We start from the raw sequence: 21,734 nt of genomic DNA, 5'->3' as shown, positions 1-21,734 counted from the left end.
CCAAAGCCCATGTATATAGTGCAATACCCTCACCTCAATATATTGGTGGTTTAGCTGCCTGAGTAAGCTACCATTTTAAACTTAGAATGTTGACTGTCATGATAGAACGTATTAAGCTAGAGGACCTGGAGTATTTAAAGATTGCTAGATCGGTATTAAGTCTTTTGTAGCTGTAAATTCTGGGAAAATTTGTTTCTCCTAATATAGAAAAACAGAGAAATCCAAGTCTCGGGGGAAACATTAATGCCCCACTTAAGCAGTGTTAGCCTTTCATAAGCAGCAAATCTCATTTCTCTCTGGGGAGTCCCGCCTGGAACGTAAGATAACCTACACTTACCCTTGCTTTATTCAGCGACTCCATAAAACTCTACAGCTGTAGCTGACAGCAGAATATTTAAATGATTTGAACAGTGTAAATGCCTCACGTTCATTTAAATAACTGAAGAATTCAATCACTTGAATGCCAATGATTATTCCTATTGGAGTTTACATTTCAAAAAAGACAGCCCATCTGAATCCCTGTGAGAGCATTAAATTGCTATCTAATTAGAAGTGCAAAATTACATATATTTAAAAGATAATTAAAGGTTTGAAGGCTGTTGAATAACTGGTTGTACATATAAATGAATCACTGAAAATTTGTTAGCAATATGTGAAGCTTTTATTCTTTGCTTTCAGCTTTGAAGTTAGGTATAACTGAGCTCATGGGTTTAAGTCTGGTAGTATTAAGATAAAGGCAGATGTTTTTAATTATTTCTACTCAAACTCCAAATAATTATAAGCAGCTGCCAGTTTTACATAATCCCAAATGATAAGGTCCTGAGAATGCAAATAAAATCCTAAATGGAGGGGTTGTTTTTTTCAGTGGAGTAAATCACATACATGTCGCATTGCTAACCAACTGAAATCCACCTGAAAATGTGAGCTTAGCCGAAATACTCTTCGTCCAGTCTGTAGGTGTGTGATTGAAATTGGTTTTTGTATTTGCTTTTGCCTCACCCTGTATATTTCCAGGGTTTGTTTCATGAATTTAAACATTACTGCACCATTTGTAATGCAAACATATTATGAGTGTAAGTAGACAGAATAATTTAACGTGTGGCATGAGAATTATTTTCTTCTGTTACTGTGCTAGAGGGTTCCTCTGTGTACGTGGTACATCTAATTATTCCTACTTTTTCTCTGCCTGGAAACTTAGAATTGCATTATTCTCTTTTCCCTAGCAAATGACATGGCTCCTGTTAGCTTTTCTCTGCAGTATTTCTGCAAATGTTTATAGTGTGGCAGTTTTTCACTGCCATCTGGCATGAAAAATCAGTCCAAAATAACCGTTTTTTACTGCCAACCATAATCTAGGAACTTCTGGATTAACATTTTAAATAATAGGCTTGTCATGAAAATCTCTCTTTGGAAAAGGAAGTTGTTCTTCCTATTTTCCTAAGAAAATCAAGATATTACATTTTTAAATATTAAAGAGAAGCAGCTTTGTATAGAAGGCAACTTTGGTTTTAACTGGACACCTGTGTGTTCTACAAATTCAAGATTAAGGGTAGATCAATAAAAGATCATTTAAGGCCGCATACTAGATGCAAATCATGAAATAAAAATGTCACAAAAGACAAATCAGGATCTTGTGAGCAAGAAATAATATCCAAATCAAATATAGAACTTAAAAGTCAAGCTGTAGTGATTTATATTGAGATAGGCTGCTGCTTCACGTGTATCCCCAGGAAGAATGTTTTGGACCTATGTAGCACATAGTGAATGAAAGCTTAGTTGCTGCAGATGGTGTTACATACACAGGTGAAGCAGTGAAGGGAATTTTTCACTACTGGGGTGTCTTGGGTTTTGGTTGGGGTTTTTTATTTTATTTTTTTTAAATATCAGAGTATAAATCAGTTTACTGAAGTGATCTCTTCCCCTGTCTTCTCATAACTTTCCAACTGTATTTTCCATTACTTTGTCTTTGTCTCATAGTATTTAAACGCTAAGCATTTTATGACAGAAGTATTATTTTATTAATGGACTAATGTTGAAGGACTTAATCCATATTTAAAGTAATTTGGAATTATTAAAATCTTTGCTGAAAAGTAGGAAGGAAGTGCCTCCCTACCCTTCCTTTCTGTGCACGTTTACATAGCAGAGTGGCATGGCTCTTTTTGCAGAAGTGCCTCACTCGGGGACATACCCCCCTTTGCAGCCAGGAAAGGAAGCAGCAGTTACTCCTGCCTTATTCTGTGCAAAGAGCAAAGAAGACACACTTGAAGGACTGGTGAAAGAACCAGATGATTCTGCTTCTAAAGTTGGTGTAAACTGAGCTTTCCCCTTGCAGTCCCCTCAATAATGAATGGTGTGACTCAGTAGCAATTTATGCTAAGGTGGGTAGCTGGTAAAGGTCTCGGTATCAACCATTGCATTGACCATGTAAAGTCAGGCTCAATGCAGTTCCCATTCAAACAGCTGTGGTCTTTGTCTTTGCATTATGTCAATCAGATCTACACTAAGCAATAAATAAGTGGTAGCATTAGCCTCCAGAATCTTAGAGAAGGGAACTGCAATAATGACAGTGTATTCAGTCTCTGTCTGTTTATTTAAAACTGTATGGAAAAGTCTGTAATTTTAGTTAATGATACTTTTCCTCTGATATTTGTTCATTCAACCTTTCCTATCGAACTTTGTAGACAAGAATACCTTTACAGAATGGCTTAATGTAAGTTACAGTTATTCATGCAATTATATTGTGTATTTAATTATGTAGAATTCAAGCTCAGCAAAACGTATTTCCATATGTTCAGGTTTGTCTCCTCTAAACAAACAAATTGGGATCATTCTCAAATCCTGTTTAGAGTAATATATTATCCTAATTTTGAAGTACTAATCCAAAAATATGAAAATTAATACTATGCTTTAAAATTGGAGGAGTTTTCCTTACTTTTGTACATAGGAGATTAGTTTGGCAAGAAAGAGCTTTCCCTTGAAATTATTTTACCTCTCTAGCTTTTGGTTGTTTAGTAGATACTTTCTTGCTATAATATTTTCTCACAGATAATTCCACGAGTGTGGCTAAGCAAGTTTGCTAAAATCTATTGATGCTTCCAAGGCTGCTATCACAGCAACTTACTCTCTCCTACCTCCCCATTATCCAGATGGAGCACGTCTGAGAAATTCCAATCACCTTAGACCCAAGGCTTGCAGCTGTTAAGATGTAGCTTGCTCCCTCCGTGATCAGATTGCTACACTCTGGCTTTATAAACACGTGGCAGGTCGTATTCAACGCAGATGGTCTGGGACTGCTTGTGTTAAAAAAAAAATTTAAATAAATAAAATATCAAAGCAAAGAGTTTAATAATGGCACATGTAAATGGTTGTATATGGGGTGGTGAAAAAATGTGATTCAGTCTTTAAACAGTACTCATCACATGTTGTTTGAATCATCCAGTGCTATAAGAGTTTGGCCAAGCCTCAAATAAAAGATACTGAGTAAGATAAAGCTCATTCTGATTACCAAACAAAATCATTTCCTGTGTTCTTTCCACAAACAGAAATATGTTGGAGCTATTGTAGTTTTGAGCAGACTAAAAGATTCTTGTGTTTCAGTCCAGATATTTAAAAATTATCAGTTTTTTTTTTTCCCCCCATGGGTTAACTACTATATAATATCACCGTACATTTTATACTGGCCAAAGCAGATTAACAGCACACAGTTTAAATCTAGCTCTTTTCCTCACACACTTAAATCAGATTAATCTGGTAAAGCTCCTAGTTTCTGTCTTTCCCAGTGGGTCCTTTAATAATTTGTTTCAATGCTTTATAGTAATCTCGCAGATGGGTTTGGCTTCAGCCTTCAATCAGTATTTTATACTTCACCCAGGAGTCTCTGAGATAAAAAGTTAGATTAGGTTTGCTACCAGAGAAAATTATATAGATGAATGCCATTTTTAAAACCTGGGGAATTGCTTCTATGTCCATGAATAACTTTTACTAAGAAATTAGGTAAGCAATAAAACTAGAAAGAAGCTAGAGAAGAATGGCCAATTGAACAGTAGTGTTATGAAGTATTTTATATTTGACCTACTTGCATTTATGTTTTAGGCCCTAGTTACATAAAGATGTGTAAATTTACTGATGAAAATAAGGTAATACCTTAATGAAGACTAGATTTGTAAGCAAAGTTACCCAGATGCACAAATAATTGCTGTATTTTGGTATCCTCTCCTTGCTAGAAGTGTTTTGTTTTCTCTGCCATCCTTTCCTGAACTGTAACATAAATCTACTCTTTATTTACTGAATTCCTGTGTAGGCAATTAAACAGTAGCCCCTAAAGTGTGAGAGATGAATGAGGGGTTAGACATCTCAATACTTCATTAGTTCCTGTCCTAAATGTGTTTAAGAACTTCACTTTCAGTTCCTTTGAGTTCTTACAGAGCCTAACCCTTGCTTGAGCATTGAGGTTTTGGCTTTGTTTCGGCTTATCAGAATTTTTAAGACATGAATGCTTCTAATTCTAGCTTTGCTGCAGAACTTTGAAAGCTTTATCCATCTTTTCATTCAATTCCTTCTGGATTTTGTTTTGCTCTTTGAGTGCAAGGTGTGGAATCTATATGGTTAAAATAAATACAAACCCCATAATCAATATGATGCAAATAGTTTGCCTTATGTTTGAAGTCCACTTCTGCTGTCAGACACACAAAATCAACTATTGTCATAAGTAAGGATTTGCACATGTGTCTGAGAATGCAGTATAGCCCAGAAGCTCTTCAACATCTGCGAGTAAGGATGTAATTAAACATTGGAACCAAGGCAGGAGCTGTTTGCTCTACTCAAATGATCCCAGCTAACTTCTGCATAACACTTTTCAGCTCTCAGTATTTCAGAGTTTGACTATAACCATTTCTATACTAGAATGACTAAATCAGATCAAAGATTTGCTTGGTTAGTTGGTGCAGCCACACAAAGTAGACATAGTTACTCCTTGTAAAGATTGAAGATAATATTGAAAGGCTTGCAAAACACAGGTACAAAAATCAAGCCCTACTAATGAACTGGATGTTATCCACTCATATTTTATTCTTGTGAGATTTAACTATATTGGCTGCAAATTTTGTACTTCAGTATTTGGGTAGAGTTATCTCCTTGGCTATCAGAGCAATCACATAGCAAGAATTAATCATAGCATTGAGCTGCTTGAATTCACAGTCTAGTGTATAAGCATGTGCTGAAAGCAGAAATTCTTTACATCTCTCTACCCGTCTGTTGAATAGCATTAGCCTCGAAGTAGATAACCTTGTTGTTACAAGAATGGTTGCTTCTAGCAGAGGGGCAAGAAAAGCACGTGAAAGTAGTCTTCAGTTGCATTTGCATGAATTCTCAGAATGTAGTCTAAGAGTTACACCAACAGAGTTGCTTGGGTTTTTTGTTATTCAAAAGAAGAATAAGAATTGATTCATGATTTTATCCCACATAGTTTCCCAAAAGAATCATCTGTATAAATAATTGGAGTATCCAAGTTGTTATGAGCAAAAATTGAGGCTCAGTGAAGCCTGTGCTACCAATATCTCAAAATCTCTTTGTGATTATGATCCAATAATTAATATTTCTTAAAGTTTGCTGTTCTTCAGGAAGATTTTTGTCATGCCTATTTTAAAATATTGTGGTCTACAAAAGCAGCTGTGGGATTCACATGAGAGTCTTGTAATTTAGAGAGGAAAAAGTCAGGAAGGGAATAACCTTCTTAATGCTCTGAGAGCAAGTTTTTTCTTTGGCCTCTAGTCTCTCTGTAATCTGCAGAATGTGATTGAAGGTTCCTGCACCACTGGCCCCAGTGATGAATTTGCTGTCTCAAGCACTGACAGGTTTGGTTTATGGTATAGTTGGTCCTGCCCTGAGGGAGGAGAGTCAACTATATATACTGCTTTACAGGTACATTTTCTATCCTTCTCTGATGCTGTTGTTGGTGAGTCACAGAAGCAATTTGAGGATTTTTCACAGTATTCCAATGTCTCCTGTCATACTTCATTGAAACACTTGTGGTTTTTCCTCCCACTTCTATGCAATGTAAAAGATAGAAGACCAGATTTCACATTATGCTGATCCTCTCCCAAATTTTTTTTCTGTTGTTCTTATAATTTTTCTTAATCAGTGAGGTTCTCTGTTCACAGGTCTTCCTAAATACTTTTTTGTTCTTCCACTGAGCAAGGTTTTTGTTCTTACACTGGTAGGGTCTCTTGATTTTGAATGTTCAGCAGAGGGCAGAATTTCCTATGTTATAAACACCTTGGTGTCAAATCAATTTGTCACTAGAATGTTTATTTAAAATGTGCGATTTACAGTGTAACAGTGACTAGTGATAAAAAACTGTAAATTATCATTATTAGTGTATTACTTTTCCCCCCATGAAGTTGTAGATAAAATGTAGTATCTGCAAATGTTAACACCATACTTCCCAAGACTTGCATCTTATCTTGTTTAAAGAGAAATGAGTAAACATTTTGTTGATAAGATTATAGCAAATATATCTTCCTGTACAGCTGAGAGAGCTGGTTTGAGTCATTTAACATAAACTACAAGATCAAGGTTTCATGTATTTTCCATATGGGGAGAAGAAGGTACAACTGCTGAGTTTGACTTCCCAGGGTGTCCATCAAGAAAAGCTTTGTATCATGGCAAGAGATGATGCAAATAATGTAGGTTTTTAGTTCACAGACAACATTTATGCAGCAGTGTGGTACACTTTGTATGAATTAAGCTACCTACTTTTATGTGTATTGCATACAGTCAGCACGCATCCAGCAAATTTTTAAAATCTTCCGATACAAAGTCTTTGTGGAAGTAAAACAGGATGTGCTAAATATTTCACCTTTTTTATGCCAGTATGAAGAGGGGAAGAAACGAAGAAAGCCCAACTACAGTAGTGTGGATCTTTCTGAGGTCGAGTGGGAAGACAGAGATGATGTGGTAAGTGATGTGTTTGAAAACCCTGTCAGAAGACATTGCATCCCATTACTGTACCTGGAAACTGTTTAAGTAGTCATTAGAGAGGCCACCTGACTGCTCCCAGGAAGGGAAGGACAATAGGCTCTTTTACTTCATTCAAAATTTTATAACTGTTTTGTATTGATTCTTCCTTACATATGCATATACCACAAACACAGACTCTGTATCTTTGGTAAAACTCATCACCCTTGCATTCTCCCACACATCATATCGTGTATTTTTGCTGGATAGCAAATACAGTGCTAGAGAAGGGAATAGAAAATCTCTTTAGGGCTGGCCCAGACAACTGCTGAAACTCAGAAATGAAGGAATGGGTTTAACCTCTCTCCGTGAGATCCCTCTTTCCTTAATGGAAGTAATGAGAACTGTTTTCCTTAATGTACAAAATCAAAAAACATCAGACGAATAAACAAAATTGAATTCTTTGACCTCTGTTCAGAGCACAGATTCACTCCAAACTCCTAATTCCAGCCATACGGGTAGCTGCAGAAGCATGCGTTCTATGTCTATCAGCTGTTATGCACACAGTCCTTTCCGTTAAACTCATTTTTCAGTGCTGCATCTATTCTGTAGTTCACTCTTTGTCTTATTCGTTCTTACCTTGCAGGCTTAGCCTTTTCTGCAGTACTGTATCAAAAGCTTTCCTTATGTCCATGGCTTAACCTTTGTCTGGTCTTTCTGTTACTTCCTCAATAAATCTGATTTGTTAGACATGATTCGTTTTGTGTGAATCCATGCTGACTGTCCTTAATTAAATCGTAACTTTCCAGGTGTTCCCCTTTCTGTCCTGTAATTTAGTTTTTCCCATAAGTTCCCTACTGCCAAAGTCACGACTGCATGTCTGTGTTTTTCATAGATGTCTCCTCAATCCCTTCTCAAATATCAGTACTGTGTTAGATTCTCTGAAGTCCCTCAAACCTCTACTTTTCCAGAGAAGTTTTGAATATATCCACTGAAGGTTCCAATATTTACTTTGTCATGTCCTTACGAAATCTGGGATGGATCACGTACAACTGCCCCTGGAGTCTTGTCAGTCTTCAGATGTACTAATTTCTTGATCCCTGTTCTGACATAAGTCTGTATTTTCTTTCTGCCTTACAAAATATATATCTTGCATTCATCCCTCTCTCCACCCCCTTTGTGAATAGTGAAACAGTTAATTTATATTTTAAGCAGGGTGTGTTTCATCAGGTGATAGATCGTCCTCATCCTCTCCTAGGAGGCGATCTTACTTCCTTATTTAAAGTTTTGTGTTGGCGTGCACGCTCAATTTTTTAATGTTTCTTGTATAGCTTTGTGCAGTTTTCTATGCATATACTATTTAAGGCTTCCTCATTAGATTTTCATACACTGTAGCAGCCTTCTGCAATCTTGGCAATCGCATTGACTTCATACTTTATACCTTGCCTTTTCTCTTATCTTTGATCACATATTACTCAACCAGTTCCTCTGCAAATGACCTTTTAAAATTTCCTCTTTCCTTTCAAATGTTATTGCTGTAGTTAAATACTGGTTTTAAACCTTCATGACTTTTTTTCTTATTATTTCTCTTTGTTTTGTTTTGTTTTCTTTTTATTTCTTCCAGTACTTTCCCTGCTTAATTTTTACTGTTCTAATCTCTCATTTTTAAATATATCTTAGTAGAGATTCAGTGGTTCAGTTAATGTAACATTAAGCTATTTCTATGACATTGAAAATTAAATTTTATTTATAATTGAGATTCTATCTGCACACACATGAAAGCAGAAAGTCCAGATTCCGCTCTTTTCTAAGTATCTCCTTTGTTTGAGACCCCTAAGTTCTGTCACTTTTTCTGAAAATTTCTAGCAAAAATCATGTTTTTTCTATCTGTAGGCTGCAAAATTTTTATTCAAATTTTGATGAAAGATACATACATACATTTTATCTGAATCTTTCACTTAAAAAAAAAGTTTGTTAAAAAATATTTTTTAATTGTAACATAGAAACAAGCAGCCTTTCCAGTAGTTTCATCGTTTGAAGGAGAAAAGAAGTTAATCTATATTACAAATAGACTAAACTGAGCATTACATTTTTAGAAAAGGTCCAGGTCCACTGCCCAAGATGTAAGAGTAAAAAAATAGATAAATTGTAAGTGAAATTAATTTTGATAAATATTTAATACATAATAGAAGAACCTCTACATATTTTGTTGTAGCTTTGGAGCAGCAATAAACACAATTTTCACTCATGTACAATAGAGGTGTGTTGTAGTGACTTCCTTGAATGATCTCCATCTATCAGTGCTAGTAATTCACCAGTGCATACCTGAATAAGGAGGCATTCTTTGATAAATAATCCCCCCAACAGATAGGCTTTGTAAAACAGCCTACACATCTACTGTTTGATGATTATTGACCAAGTGTTATCTGAAAAAACAGCAGTTGTATTAACATTCCAAATGTTGTCCTAATACTTCATCAATGCCACACACAAGTGGAGACCTTCATACAAATATCTAAATAGGAAAAAATGCAATGTCAAACAAGTAATATTTTTACAGCTATTTTTAAAAGTAAGCCTGGTATATCATTACAAGTTTTTTCTGTTTGTGTGAAATATGTAAGTCATTTATATCATGTTACCTTCACAGGGGCTGATGATCAGAAATACTAATAGAAAAATAAAGGAGAAGATATGAAATAAAGTAATATTGGAGCTACAGGCAGAGTCATTATTAGCATTAGAGCTAGAATGAGAATGGAATTTGAAGGAAGTTCTGTAGATTATTGTAATGAAATCCATCTCTTTATGCAGCTTTTCTGATGTGAGGATCTAAATGAGTGTCCAAAATGTGTGTTATTTTTGTTGATCTTTTGTAATAGGCAATTCCTTAATATTGTTAATTTTGAGTGAAAATGGTAAATATTCTGTAGGAGCCTTAAAACTTTGTGAAGTAACTTACTGACTTGAGAGCTACATGTAGCTCTGCTTCACCCAAGGCCTTGGAATTGATGTTCTTGATTTTTTCCAAGCTTGGGTAGTAAAGCATTGTTTATTCAACTGTAGAGGGAAAGAATTAATGTATTCATATAGCTGCTTTTAATAACATAGACTGCTACTAGTATATTTTTTTCTCCCATTGAAACACTTATGTGGAAGTTGATTAAGACATTTTCTTACTTTTTACCACATTAGTTTAATGGTTACATAGTTTTCCAAGAACACAGAATGATCTCATGCTATAGCAGTGAAGCTGAGTTGTTAGCAATTGATTGGGAGATATTTACTTGAAGGAGTAATAATGCATATTACCCTGAAGAGGTGAAGTAATAGGTTTTCTCTAGTCATCCAATAAGGAAAAGGTGGCAGAATTAAGGTTAGAATTTTTTTCACCATGAAATAGATTTGGTGTAAATATATATTAATCGGTTCATTTTCCCCATTAACCGTACCTCCTATCTTGCTGTTACTGCATTTTATTAGAAATAGAAATCTTAGCATCAGCTTATTAAACTAACAGAGTGTTCCAGCAAAGTTTGGGAATATGCAGTCCCAAAGACAAGAAGTTTCAATTTGGACAGAAACCTTTTTCTCATTAGCTCACTTCTTAAAATTCTTTTATTATAATTTCTAGCTGAATGAAATATTTTTTTCCAAATAAAAAAGACCATGAATGAATGTTTTGGGGCTTGAAGCCAACTGAGGCAGTACTTATTTTATGCATTTGAGGAGGGAGATGAAAATGCAGAAGAGCCGAGAAACCAGATTACAAAGCCAAGAAATGTAATCACCGCAAACAAAAAAAAAAAAAAAGAAAAGTAAAACTCTAAATCCCACATGCAGACTTGATCTTAAACACTACTGAGAGTTTGGAGGCCCTTTTAGTAAATCTATGACTTGCCTGAGGCTTGTGGGAGGAATGGGTCTTAGACAACTGCAGGCACCAATAGGAAAAAAATGAAAACCATGTTAAAGATAAATGGAACTGTTCTGTAAATGTTAGAAAGTAGATGGTTAATTAGGACCAGCTCTCCAAGTCCAAAACCACAAAACTTAAAATGGGAAACTATTTCCAGAATTGCCTATTATGTATTGTTAAAAAAAAATCTACAGTAAAATATATGCTTTATTTTATACATGCCTCCAGCTAAAAATTATTCTTTTACACTCACTGACAGAAGAGTAAGACTGTTAATTCAAATCTAGATGCCCTAGAATTAAATTTAAAGAGCTGCAAAGTTTGTAGTTTTTGATAGGTCAGCCATGCTCAACTTGTTCATGAGAATAAAACCAGATATTTCACTGGCAAGTTTGGTCCTTCTCTTTTCACTGCACACTAACTCAAAAAGCCTACAGAGTGCATTGATATGACTATCTTCACAATGTTTCATTAAAATCTGACTAAATTGCCCAATCTGGCATGAGGTACTAGAGAACAGGAGATATTTATTCAGCAAGATGTCCAAAATTGTGTTCAGATAGATGAGCAATAGAAAAGACATAAAAATGCTCATTTTGTAATATTATTCTGCATTTTGAACATCCCTAAAGAGAGAGTGTGAATTGATTAGTGATAGTGAAATTTTCCTATTGTAATGAAAATTACAGCTGCGAAAGATTTATAGGTGCTTCTTACCACAAAAAATCCCACAAGTATAGCAATTTCACTTTGTAATTGAAGATATCCTGAAGCAACCTCCTTACACTTTTTGCATCTGTGCCATTAATTAAAAATATAAGGAAAAGAAGCTGTTTCTTCCATTTGTAAATCTAAGAGCATTCAGATAAATTACTTCCATATATGGATGGTGTACCTGCTAAACAGTAACTTTCTTATTTCTTCTCTAAAGTCATGAACTGTTAAAAAAGCAAATTCAAGACACTGAGGCTGAGGATTGCTGAAAAACCATGTCTTGTCATTCTTCAGTTTCAGCCCAGAGACCCTGCTCTCAGACCAGCTGTATCAGGGTAGCGTGCATTCATTGTCAGGGACACTGCAGGTCATTTTGGCTTATAGACCTGGGAGACAGTTGATGGTTATTTTTTTCGCTCTTCTTTTCATCATCAGGGCATGTTGACCTAAGAGAGAGGCTGTGTCAGCTGGTGTACTATGGGAAGAAGGCTCTTTCCTGGGGAGCAAATAGCTGTACTAAGGGGAAGACCTTTTAGAGGTGATGGGTAAAGGACTTTGCAGCACGGATTTGGGAGCCTGCAGCTCATGTAGAGGCTAGAATAAAGTTACGGAAAAACAGTGTTTGTGGTAATCTAAAAAGTAACAGATTTAACTTGCAGAGCAGCAGGTAAATCATTGTATATAAACCCTTTTCCCTTTATTTTCTGTTTTCCCTAGCTGCTTTGAGTTTTTGGTTTATATAATAATGAAACCTATTTTTGAAGGGGATTTAAAAAGTCTTTTGGACGACTTTGAGAGGGAGAGATCCAGGCCAATACTTAAAGCTGTGACTGAACTAGGGCTTACATTACAGAGATAAAATTTATTACTTTGCAAGGGGCTCCTGGACACCAATGGACAACAGAGGGAATCTCAGAGCACTGCAGCTGTGTGTTCCCATTGAAACAGGTTGCTGATCAAATGGGCTGTCATTCTTTTGCTAGTTCTAATTTCTGATGCAGTTAGAATGCACTTTCTGGTACTAGTTTAGGATGCAGCCCAATGTAGAGTATAAGGCTGAAGAATGAATAGTGGGGGTTTCTCTCTTTTGCTTTGTAATTATATGTATAATTATTGATGTATTTAAACACTGAGCCCTGGTCTAACTTCAGCTAAATCTGGCTGGGAATCTACTCTTTATCTTCCTATGCAGTAACTGCAAAATAGTAGTCAATTACACAGTTTATCCCAAGTAAGATCCAGATTATTCCACAAAGAACTATTTTACTATGAAGGATGCTGAGAGCTCCTATTTTATGTACCTCAGCAACATGCCTGAAGTTGTGCAGCAGGAGTCTTGGCCTATACACTCAATAATAAAATCTCTAAGGTTGTTTAGTGTGTAGTAGAATTACTGAAAATGAAGAAATGAAGAAAATTGGGCAAATGCTTAGGCCAAATGGGTGTACTGGAGAGCTCAGAGTTGAAAGAATTACAGAAAATGCAAATAAAAGAATTGACACACATTTCCTTCATTTCAGCTCCGAAATGCAATGGTGAATCGGAAAACAGGGAAATTCTCCATGGAAGTGAAGAAGACAGTGGACAAAGGGGTACAATGTATAAAATATTATTCCAACTAAGTATATTAAGTAGTTCATTTTTTAAGATTGCCATAAATATGATTCACTGCAGTATTTTTTTTCACTCACTGGACGTAAACATTGCTTGTAATTTTATCAGTGACTAACCACTTGATGTTTTATACATTTCTTATAACAAACTAACTTCTTCCCCCCTCCCCTTCTGGCTTTTTTCTTCTGAATCTAGAAGCGGGTGTTGGTGATGACAAATGACTACTATTATACAGACATCAAGGGTACTCCATTCAGGTAGAGCTGACCATAATAAATGGACATTTCATCAGACTCATTGGATTTGCGTTTGTACAGAGCTTGTGAACTCATTAAAAACTCATCAGCAAAAGTTGACAATGAAATATCCTTGGACAGTGCTGAAAATAGCAAGGAAAAGGAGCCTACCAGCATTCCTTTCAGCTTTTCCAGGGATGGAAAGTTTGTGCAAACTCACAGTGTTTGTCATGGCTTACGTTTCATTAAAAAAATATTCACTTGAGGTTTACATTGAACGAAAGGCTTTCGCAAATACTTGGAGAGCTATAAATACTATAATCCATTTAAGTAACTACATATTGAGCCCCATTTTCATTTTTTTCCACAACAAAAATGTAATGTAAAATGAGATAGTATTTCACTTCTAATTTGAGGTTTGGATATTTTGTTTCTCTGAACTACCTTTGGTGTATTTGTATAACCAAAACTGAGTAAGTCAGCTATGTTATTTTGGCATGCATCTTAGGAGGAAGAAAAAAAAAGAAAAGAAAGACAGGAAGTCACTTTAAAAATGCCCATATTTGAATTAGAAATAATCCATTAATAAAAGAATACTAACTGTACAGTATGCTTAAAGCAGAAGGCTGATAGTTGCAATACTCAACTGAAATTTTCTTCAGTGGAACCATTTCACAGAACTTGAGCTACATTTCCACATAGAGAAAATATAGGCATATTTCTCTGATATCTAATGCATGTGTTTATTCTTCTTAAAATTTGCACGTGGGTGGTAAAATTTTTGTTTAGTTTTTATTTTGGTTGTTTTTTGTTTTTTTCTGTGGCCCTGTCATTCTTACCCATTTTAGTAAACAGATATGGGGTTACATACATGCATGCAGTGTGAGTTCTGATTCTTAGGACGAAAATGTAGTAGGAAAACTGTCCTGTCTTTTTCAGCATGGTCTGTATCTAGTTTTGATGGGTAGAGGTATAGATTCAAGAAGGCAGCAGGGGCAAAATTTATTAAAACACACACTGTAGTGTCAAAGATTTTTACTGCTCAGCTCATTTCCAGATTAAGCTGTTGATTGCAGCATGTGTGCTCTTGGAGTTGGTGCCTCTACGTATACTTAAAGTATCAGCCCACACATTTTCAGACTTACTGGTTACTGGCAGGTTCCTAGCCTGATACAATCCCCTTGAATGAATGAATGCCAGATGGTATTCTGTGTATGTGTTCAATAGGAAGAGGCATGGGATCCCCCAGCCAGTTCATTAAACATGAATACTTTAAATGGTAGACTGAAAACCAAACCAAAACTGGGTATGTAACTGTTGAGAGTTTATGAAGCTGAAGTCAATGCAAATAAGTTAAACTAGCTAAAAATATGAATCACAGAAAAACTAGTCCAAGAGGAGTCATGGTGCTGTTGTCACATATGAAATTCTTTCCCTCTCAGTAGCTCCATTGATTCCCACACTTATGTAGTTTTTCAACAGCTTAGTCTGATTTACAAAAGATTGTCTCCTTCATTGTAAGGCCATGGACATGTTCAAGGCTCAACTGAAGAAATCTCATGCTGGCTGAACAGCAGTGAGCTTAGAGGGCCTGTTTATTAGTTTGCCAGAGAATAATGGTTTACTGCACCTCTAAGCACACATAAATATAGCTGATTGTTGCAGGCACATCAGAACTAAAACAGCATTGAAGCAGCTAGTTGGACAATAAATATGATCAGTGAGGGTTTGGAAACAAACAGTTTTAAAGTTAATCATTGAACACTAGCTGGAAATGTTAGAAATTAAAATAGCTCTGAATGTCTGTTATTGTTTGTCTCACAGATTTCAAGGTCTGCTTTATTTCTCTGCACAGTTTAGGTGTGGCTCTCTCTAGAGGACATGGAAAATATTTCTTCAGAGGGAATGTAACTGTAGAAGAAGGTAAGATACCTACCTTCTCATGTTGCTTACACAGTAGTTTTATTGTTGATTTGGTAGACATGAAACTTGTGTTTGTCTGCAGATTCCATAAGGGAATTAGCTTTTTTTATTTTTCTTCTGGTTTTTTTGTTTGTTTTTTTTTTTTTTTTTTTAACTATCTTTTACTTCATTTGATTTTTTACGTCATTTATATTAATCAAGGTCTTCGGGTCTTTGTTGCTCAGCTGTATTTCGGGACATGAATATGTTCCTGTACCCAGGAGAGATGTAAAAAAAAAAAAATGCTTTAAAGTTTGAGTCACTTGTACAACAAATGCATGTCTAGATAGAAGGCACAGCAGGAGACATGGAGCTGCTTACTCTCCAAACTGTTCCCAACATATCTCTCACCTATTTTCTTTAATCCAGCCATACATCTCAGCCAGTCTGTCTGATACTTTCTTCCAGATGCATCACCAGACACGTTAACATAGCCATAACTAACTGTTCCTTTTCTTCCACTCTTGCCTTCACTGATTTTCTGTCACTGACACCTCACTGTCCATCCCAAGGACTATAATTATACTTCTAGTTTTGACTTTCCTGCTTTCCTTAATCACTGTAGCTCTATCATTGTTTATTATGTAGTCAGGGGGTTCAAACCCAGACCCTGTCTTCTGAACCCTGTTTGCTTATTGTCTATTGATAAGCGTTTTAAGACTTTTTAAAATTGCCAAAGTACATTTTTATTGTCCTATATAACTAATGATATAGTTCTTATTTACAAGCATTTGTGTGACCTGTTAGTACAATAAACCTATTCTGAATGATCCTGTAAATTGTTGTTTGTGTTAATGGGCTGTGTGCTTGTTTTGAGGGACTTGTTCTTTTTAAAGAATTTTTTCTTTTAGAAGAGAAAGAGAACAACTTTCATGAAATGAGAAGAATGTATTTTAGCATAAAGAACTTTACTAGCCAAATAGAACAAGAGAGTACGAATAGGAGTCTTTTACCATTCTGTATTTTTTTTTTTTGCTCAAGTTTTCTTCTAAACTGCAAAATATATCATGTGAGTAATTTGTATGAGTTACACATATCAGCACAAAAAAAGTTTTTCCTACCTTTTCAGTTTTAGAACTGATTTAGTTGGCTTTTGCCAGTTTGTTAGACCCTAAAGTGTATTTGAACATAGTTTACTGTGATTTATTACACTGTGGTAATAATGCACTTTCCAAGAAGGAAGGGTTTATGTTATGGAGTGTATGTAAATAACCATCTGTTACCCAGACTGCTCCCTAAATAACCCATTATTATTCCTGTTACAGGTTTACATGATTTAGAACACCCTGATGTATCTTTAGCAGATGAATGGTAAGCCTTAAACAAAGCATGAAATCGGTGTCTGTTACCCTTCTGGGTTTCATATTGTTTGTGCTTGCTGAGCCCAGTTCTTTATGTTCAAAGACAAAGAGAGATCATGCTTATACATATTAACATTTTAATGTTTTGACAACGTGTTCACAGGTCATATTGCAACACTGACTTACATCCTGAACACCGTCAAATGACTCAGTTAGAAGCAATTAAACGCTACCTCACAGGAAAAGAGCCGTTGCTCCAATGCAAGTATTTTGTTAAATATGCATGTAGTAGGCTTTCTACTGTTTCGACAAAATGCAAAGCTACTTAGTTTAACCGGTGATAAATTGAGATTGGATTGCTTGGCTGATGTCACTTTGGAATTTCATTTGGTTTTGACCTTTTTCCAGACTATTGATAAAGATATTGACGATACAAATTTCTGACTTTTATGATAAACAATAAGCCTGAACCAAACATTCAAGTTGCTGTTCAGATGTTATAGCTATACTATGCAATATTATCGCTCCATCTGGTTTTATAAGTTAAACAGGATTGGTCTGAATCAATCCTTGGATCATGCCTCTAAAGAATATGCCAGATATTCGTGAGTATTTTAGGGAGAGTGTGTATGCAATTAGCATTTCTGAACTGCAAAGCAGAATTAAAAAAATTCAGAGGGATAAGTGCATATTTTGTCTATTTGCAGAGATGCAGAGCTTTTGTGACTGTTAGTAGACCTAATTGTTTTACGTCATGTGCAAATGTGAGCATTAGATAATATGCACATGAATGTGTTACGTGGAGAATTATTTTTTGCTTTTTAATCCAAAATTGTTGTTAGTGCAATGAAATTATATATGAAAAACTGCATTGTGGTAAAATACCATGTAATATTACATAGTAAATGCTTAATAATGCAAAAAGTTTAAATGCATATCACAGCTAAAATATAGTGCAGTGTGAAAAAAATATTGTTTAGTCATCTAAAAAGAATTCTCTATGCACATATGTTTACTGATTTTAATATATTGTAACAGGTGATAAAGAATTGATCCAGGAGGTTCTGTTTGATGCCGTCGTGAGTGCACCAATTGAAGCTTATTGGACCAGTCTAGCATTAAATAAATCAGAGTAAGCAAGCTTTGGGTCAGTCGCTATGTGTCAGTCATGGGTGAATTTTTAATAGTTATGTTAGTGAACTGGTGGAATACCTAACAAATCCTGATATGCGTGAAAATGTTATTTTAACCTTTTGATCCTGAGTACCACCAATTTTGAGTTCAGTGTTAAGTGTTTATGTTGCAGTATACATTATGATGGTTACTTGTAAGGTTACCCAGTTTTCGTGATATAACTAATTAAATTGTATGCTAACTGCAACTTACAGTTCTGAGTATTTCTAACAAATTGTTTAGAGTACTTGAGAAATTTAATGCAAAATTTAGCAAAATTATTCATGGAATTGGTAATTTGTCTCGGAACAAATTCTATATGGTAAAACTTACACTGATAAAATAATTTCTTTAATCCTTTTGTTTGTTTTTATTTTGTTTGTTTTCCAGAACTAACTGGGATCTAGGTTCCTGTTACAGATAATAGGGAGAGTAGCTGTTCCTTTTTAGAGTTTACATGTTTTACTTAATTCATTTATGTTATGATGTAGTAAGGTGTTCTATTATATGCATTAGAGAAAACAGGTGCTAAGATTAGCAGTTTGCAAGAAAAACTGCGGTTGAAGTGCAATTCTGAAGATTATCCCAATTTTGTTAAATTTGAACCATTTTTTAAAAGCTGATTGAAAAAATATATTTCTGTAAAAATTATTTTGATCCCCTTTCATATTCTGACTTAAACTAATGAGACAGGCCATTTATTGAAGAATGAAGTGTGAGACAGCAAGATGGCTAAGGCTATTGTCCTGGTTTTGTGGTAATATGGCTGAAGTTCTTGTAGCCATAGTAGCTAACTTGGTACTGATAATGCAACAACAGAGTTCAGCCTGAGCTACTTGCCACGTTTTTTTCCTATAAGTTAGGCTAAAGCCTAACCTGATGGCAGCTACTCTGAGCTAGCTCTTTTAAATCTAGCTTAGTTTTTGCTTGCTTGAGCAACAGTCACATCTGTGACTTTAAACATAGATGTACCACAGAATTGTTGGATGAACTGGGAGCAAGATCTGGAATTCTTGCCCATCTTGAATAACTGGGTGCCAGTGGTTATTAAGTAGTTGGTATATAGCTCTGCCACACATTTTTATTCTATGGCTTCCATATAATTCCTCCCCACAAATCCTACCAAATTTACTGTCTTTGACTTTTTAGTGACTCGAGGTCTAAATAGCATTTCTACATTGTATGTGTTCCAAAACCCACGTGACTTTAATGAAAAAGTAGCATTTTAAAAATAAATAAATAAGGGAACTATACTTAAAATATTATCTTTCTCAAAAATGTGTACACTTGTACTTTCTGTGACCAGTGATATAGCTTTATCTGTTTACTGTCTGGAAAGATTATCTTTGCTCATGTTCTGCTCTATTTCAGAAACTCTGACAAGGGAGTGGAAGTTGCCTTCCTTGGAACACGGACTGGACTATCTCGTATCAACCTGTTTGTGGGTCCAGAACAGCTTACTAATCAGTAAGTAACAAAGCTATGCTTGGCAGCCATATAAGAAAAGAAGAAAAAAAATATTTATTTTTAGGAAGTCCATCTACTTTTTCTTCCAGGGTTTTACACTGATGCACTAAAATACATAGCATAAGTTAGAAAGATTTCATAGGATACCTTACATAATTTCTTCAACTGGAACGTTTGGAACAATGAGCTATTTTACACCTGTAGCCCATATATTTCCTTCCGCCCCTCCCTTGGAGTTAGCCTCACACCTTCATTCTTCAGAGCAGAATTGTGAATATGCTACATCTGCAGATGATGATTTTTTATTTTTTTTTTTTTGTATCCCATCTAAAACCAAGTATCTGTAGGCTTTTTCAGGGACTTTGCATCTTTGTTATGGAAAATTTTTTAAAGCCAAGTGACAGAACTGGAGGTACAGGTTTCTTAAAATGGAGAGCTATAAAATAAGGTCCCATAATTAATGACTTTTTCAGGCAGTTGTTTGATAGTGTGAGGCAAATCTATATGCATTTTGCATGTGAAAGAAAATTATGCGCTTGATGTTTATGATAAATTAAGTTTATTGAATATAAAATGATATGGTGCTTACCTGACCACAAAATATTGTTGTAGTGTGAGTAGCCTGACAGGTGAGATCAATAGCACTGCAGTTTGTTACTGTCAGACAGCAAACCAGAACAATAGCGTGGAGACCATACTTGCTCTTTTCAGTGACACAAACTTTCTTCTGTCTACATTCCCTGAGATTATTGAAAAATAAAATAGGTAGTTGTCCTTTACGACCCCTTACATATTATTGGGAAAGTAGGCTGTTAAATTACTTTCTTTCATTACTTAAGAGTGAATGCCAGTGGCAACAAACTACCAAATCTCCAGTGCCTTTTCCACTTTGTACAGTTCACAGTTCTTACATTGTGCTGAGAGAAAAAGACTTTTTAGACTAAGCGTTTTTGTTTGTATACATCGGTACAAATGTTTTTAGTGGTACTTAGAGGCACTATTTTTTTAGTGCTTTTTCCATCCTTCACAAAAAAAGCAATTGCAAGTGTGTCACAAATAATTATTAGGGGCTAAAGTTGAACCCTTAAAGTTGAACAAATGGTATTAGAAAAATTGTCTCAAACCATTTCCTTTCCCAAAAGGTTGCATTTTGTTTTTTCTTGTCTTTCAAAGCTAGAAACTATTGTGTGCCATGCAACAAACAAGTATTTTCTTTCTCTCTTCTTTCTCAAGAGATTTCCTGACAGCTGAAGATAAGGAGAACATTTTTAATGCTGACCATTTTCCACTCTGGTACAGAAGAGCTGCTGAGCAAATACCTGGGAGCTTTGTCTATTCAATCCCATTTAGTACAGGTCTATAATTTTGTCATTGTCTAAGTGCTGAGCCATATATGATGCTGAAAATATTCCAAGTATGTCAGTACCAAGCAGGCTCTGTAACTAATCTCAAATGTTAATCTAAAATATGCATCAAAATTTGCAGCTAATTTACTGGTCCTTTGACCAGGTGCACCTTTTACAGGGCTCCAACTGAAACCCCTAGATGTGATGTAACAATTTTCCTAATATTTGTACAGGTTGAACTTACAGCCTAGTATTTTAAGCAAGACAAGTCCAACAGAGCAAGCATGCACATTAATAAGAAGCTCTACCAGTTGACACCTTTGTTGTCGCTTTTAGCCGAGAAGGCAAAAATTGATTATGCATTTCAGTCTTTTAAGCTTGTTGTTGGGATGCAGGGGAATTTTGAAATGGCAGTGCCTGTATGTTCTGTGCGTACACAGAACATGATGTTGGCTGTCTTATTTCTGAGAACTAAATCCACGTGAAATGTTATTTCAAGCCAGGGGAAAAAAAGCTCAATTTCCTCATTCTGCAATATGTTATTTCAATTTGAATTTTTTTTTTTTTCCTTCTTAATACACCCTGCAGAAACCGCAAACAAAAGCAATGTAGTGACAGCCAGTACTGCTATTCAACTTTTGGATGACAGAAAATCTCCAGTTGTTGCAGGTAAAATTGTTGTAGTTTATTTGTTTTATTAATTTTTTTAAAGCACCTTATGAGTTCCTCACTTTCTCTTTTGGGTTAGCAGGAATTAGATGTAGGAATATGATCTTTTAAGAAGAGAAAAGGGGGGAAAGATGGACCTATAAGATATAATTGAATGACTTAGTGTAGAGAACATTTAGTGCCTCCTTTCCCTAAGAACTTGATCCTTTATTAATTGACTCTCTAAGCTCTATGCAAGCTATGGAGTTTGACTTAATGGAAATAACCATTATCAGTAAAGAATTTTTAGTAGATATCTATATCATCATGAATCACAATATATTATTTTAAGGAAAAGGAAATATAAGAAAGGACTATCTGATGTGTAAAGGTCCACCCA

The 21,734-nt window shown here is 35.3% G+C and overlaps 1 protein-coding gene across 1 annotated transcript in view; it reads left to right on the top strand.

Moving 5' to 3' along the window:
• The window catches only part of CACNA2D3 (calcium voltage-gated channel auxiliary subunit alpha2delta 3), a 468,241-nt gene that overhangs the window by 361,302 nt on the left and 85,205 nt on the right, over positions 1–21,734 (top strand). Inside the window, exons 18-27 of the mRNA XM_074836249.1 lie at positions 6,871–6,954; positions 13,108–13,179; positions 13,397–13,458; positions 15,293–15,360; positions 16,665–16,710; positions 16,864–16,961; positions 17,739–17,832; positions 19,245–19,340; positions 20,574–20,695; positions 21,275–21,355. Of these exons, the coding sequence (XP_074692350.1) occupies positions 6,871–6,954; positions 13,108–13,179; positions 13,397–13,458; positions 15,293–15,360; positions 16,665–16,710; positions 16,864–16,961; positions 17,739–17,832; positions 19,245–19,340; positions 20,574–20,695; positions 21,275–21,355 (823 nt within the window). The remainder of the gene's footprint in view (positions 1–6,870; positions 6,955–13,107; positions 13,180–13,396; positions 13,459–15,292; positions 15,361–16,664; positions 16,711–16,863; positions 16,962–17,738; positions 17,833–19,244; positions 19,341–20,573; positions 20,696–21,274; positions 21,356–21,734) is intronic.

Source organism: Strix aluco, chromosome 11 (genome assembly GCF_031877795.1).
Source record: "Strix aluco isolate bStrAlu1 chromosome 11, bStrAlu1.hap1, whole genome shotgun sequence".
Taxonomy (NCBI): domain Eukaryota; kingdom Metazoa; phylum Chordata; class Aves; order Strigiformes; family Strigidae; genus Strix; species Strix aluco.
The sequence above is the reverse complement of the archived record's forward strand: the minus strand, read 5'-3'. Positions and strand labels throughout refer to the sequence as shown.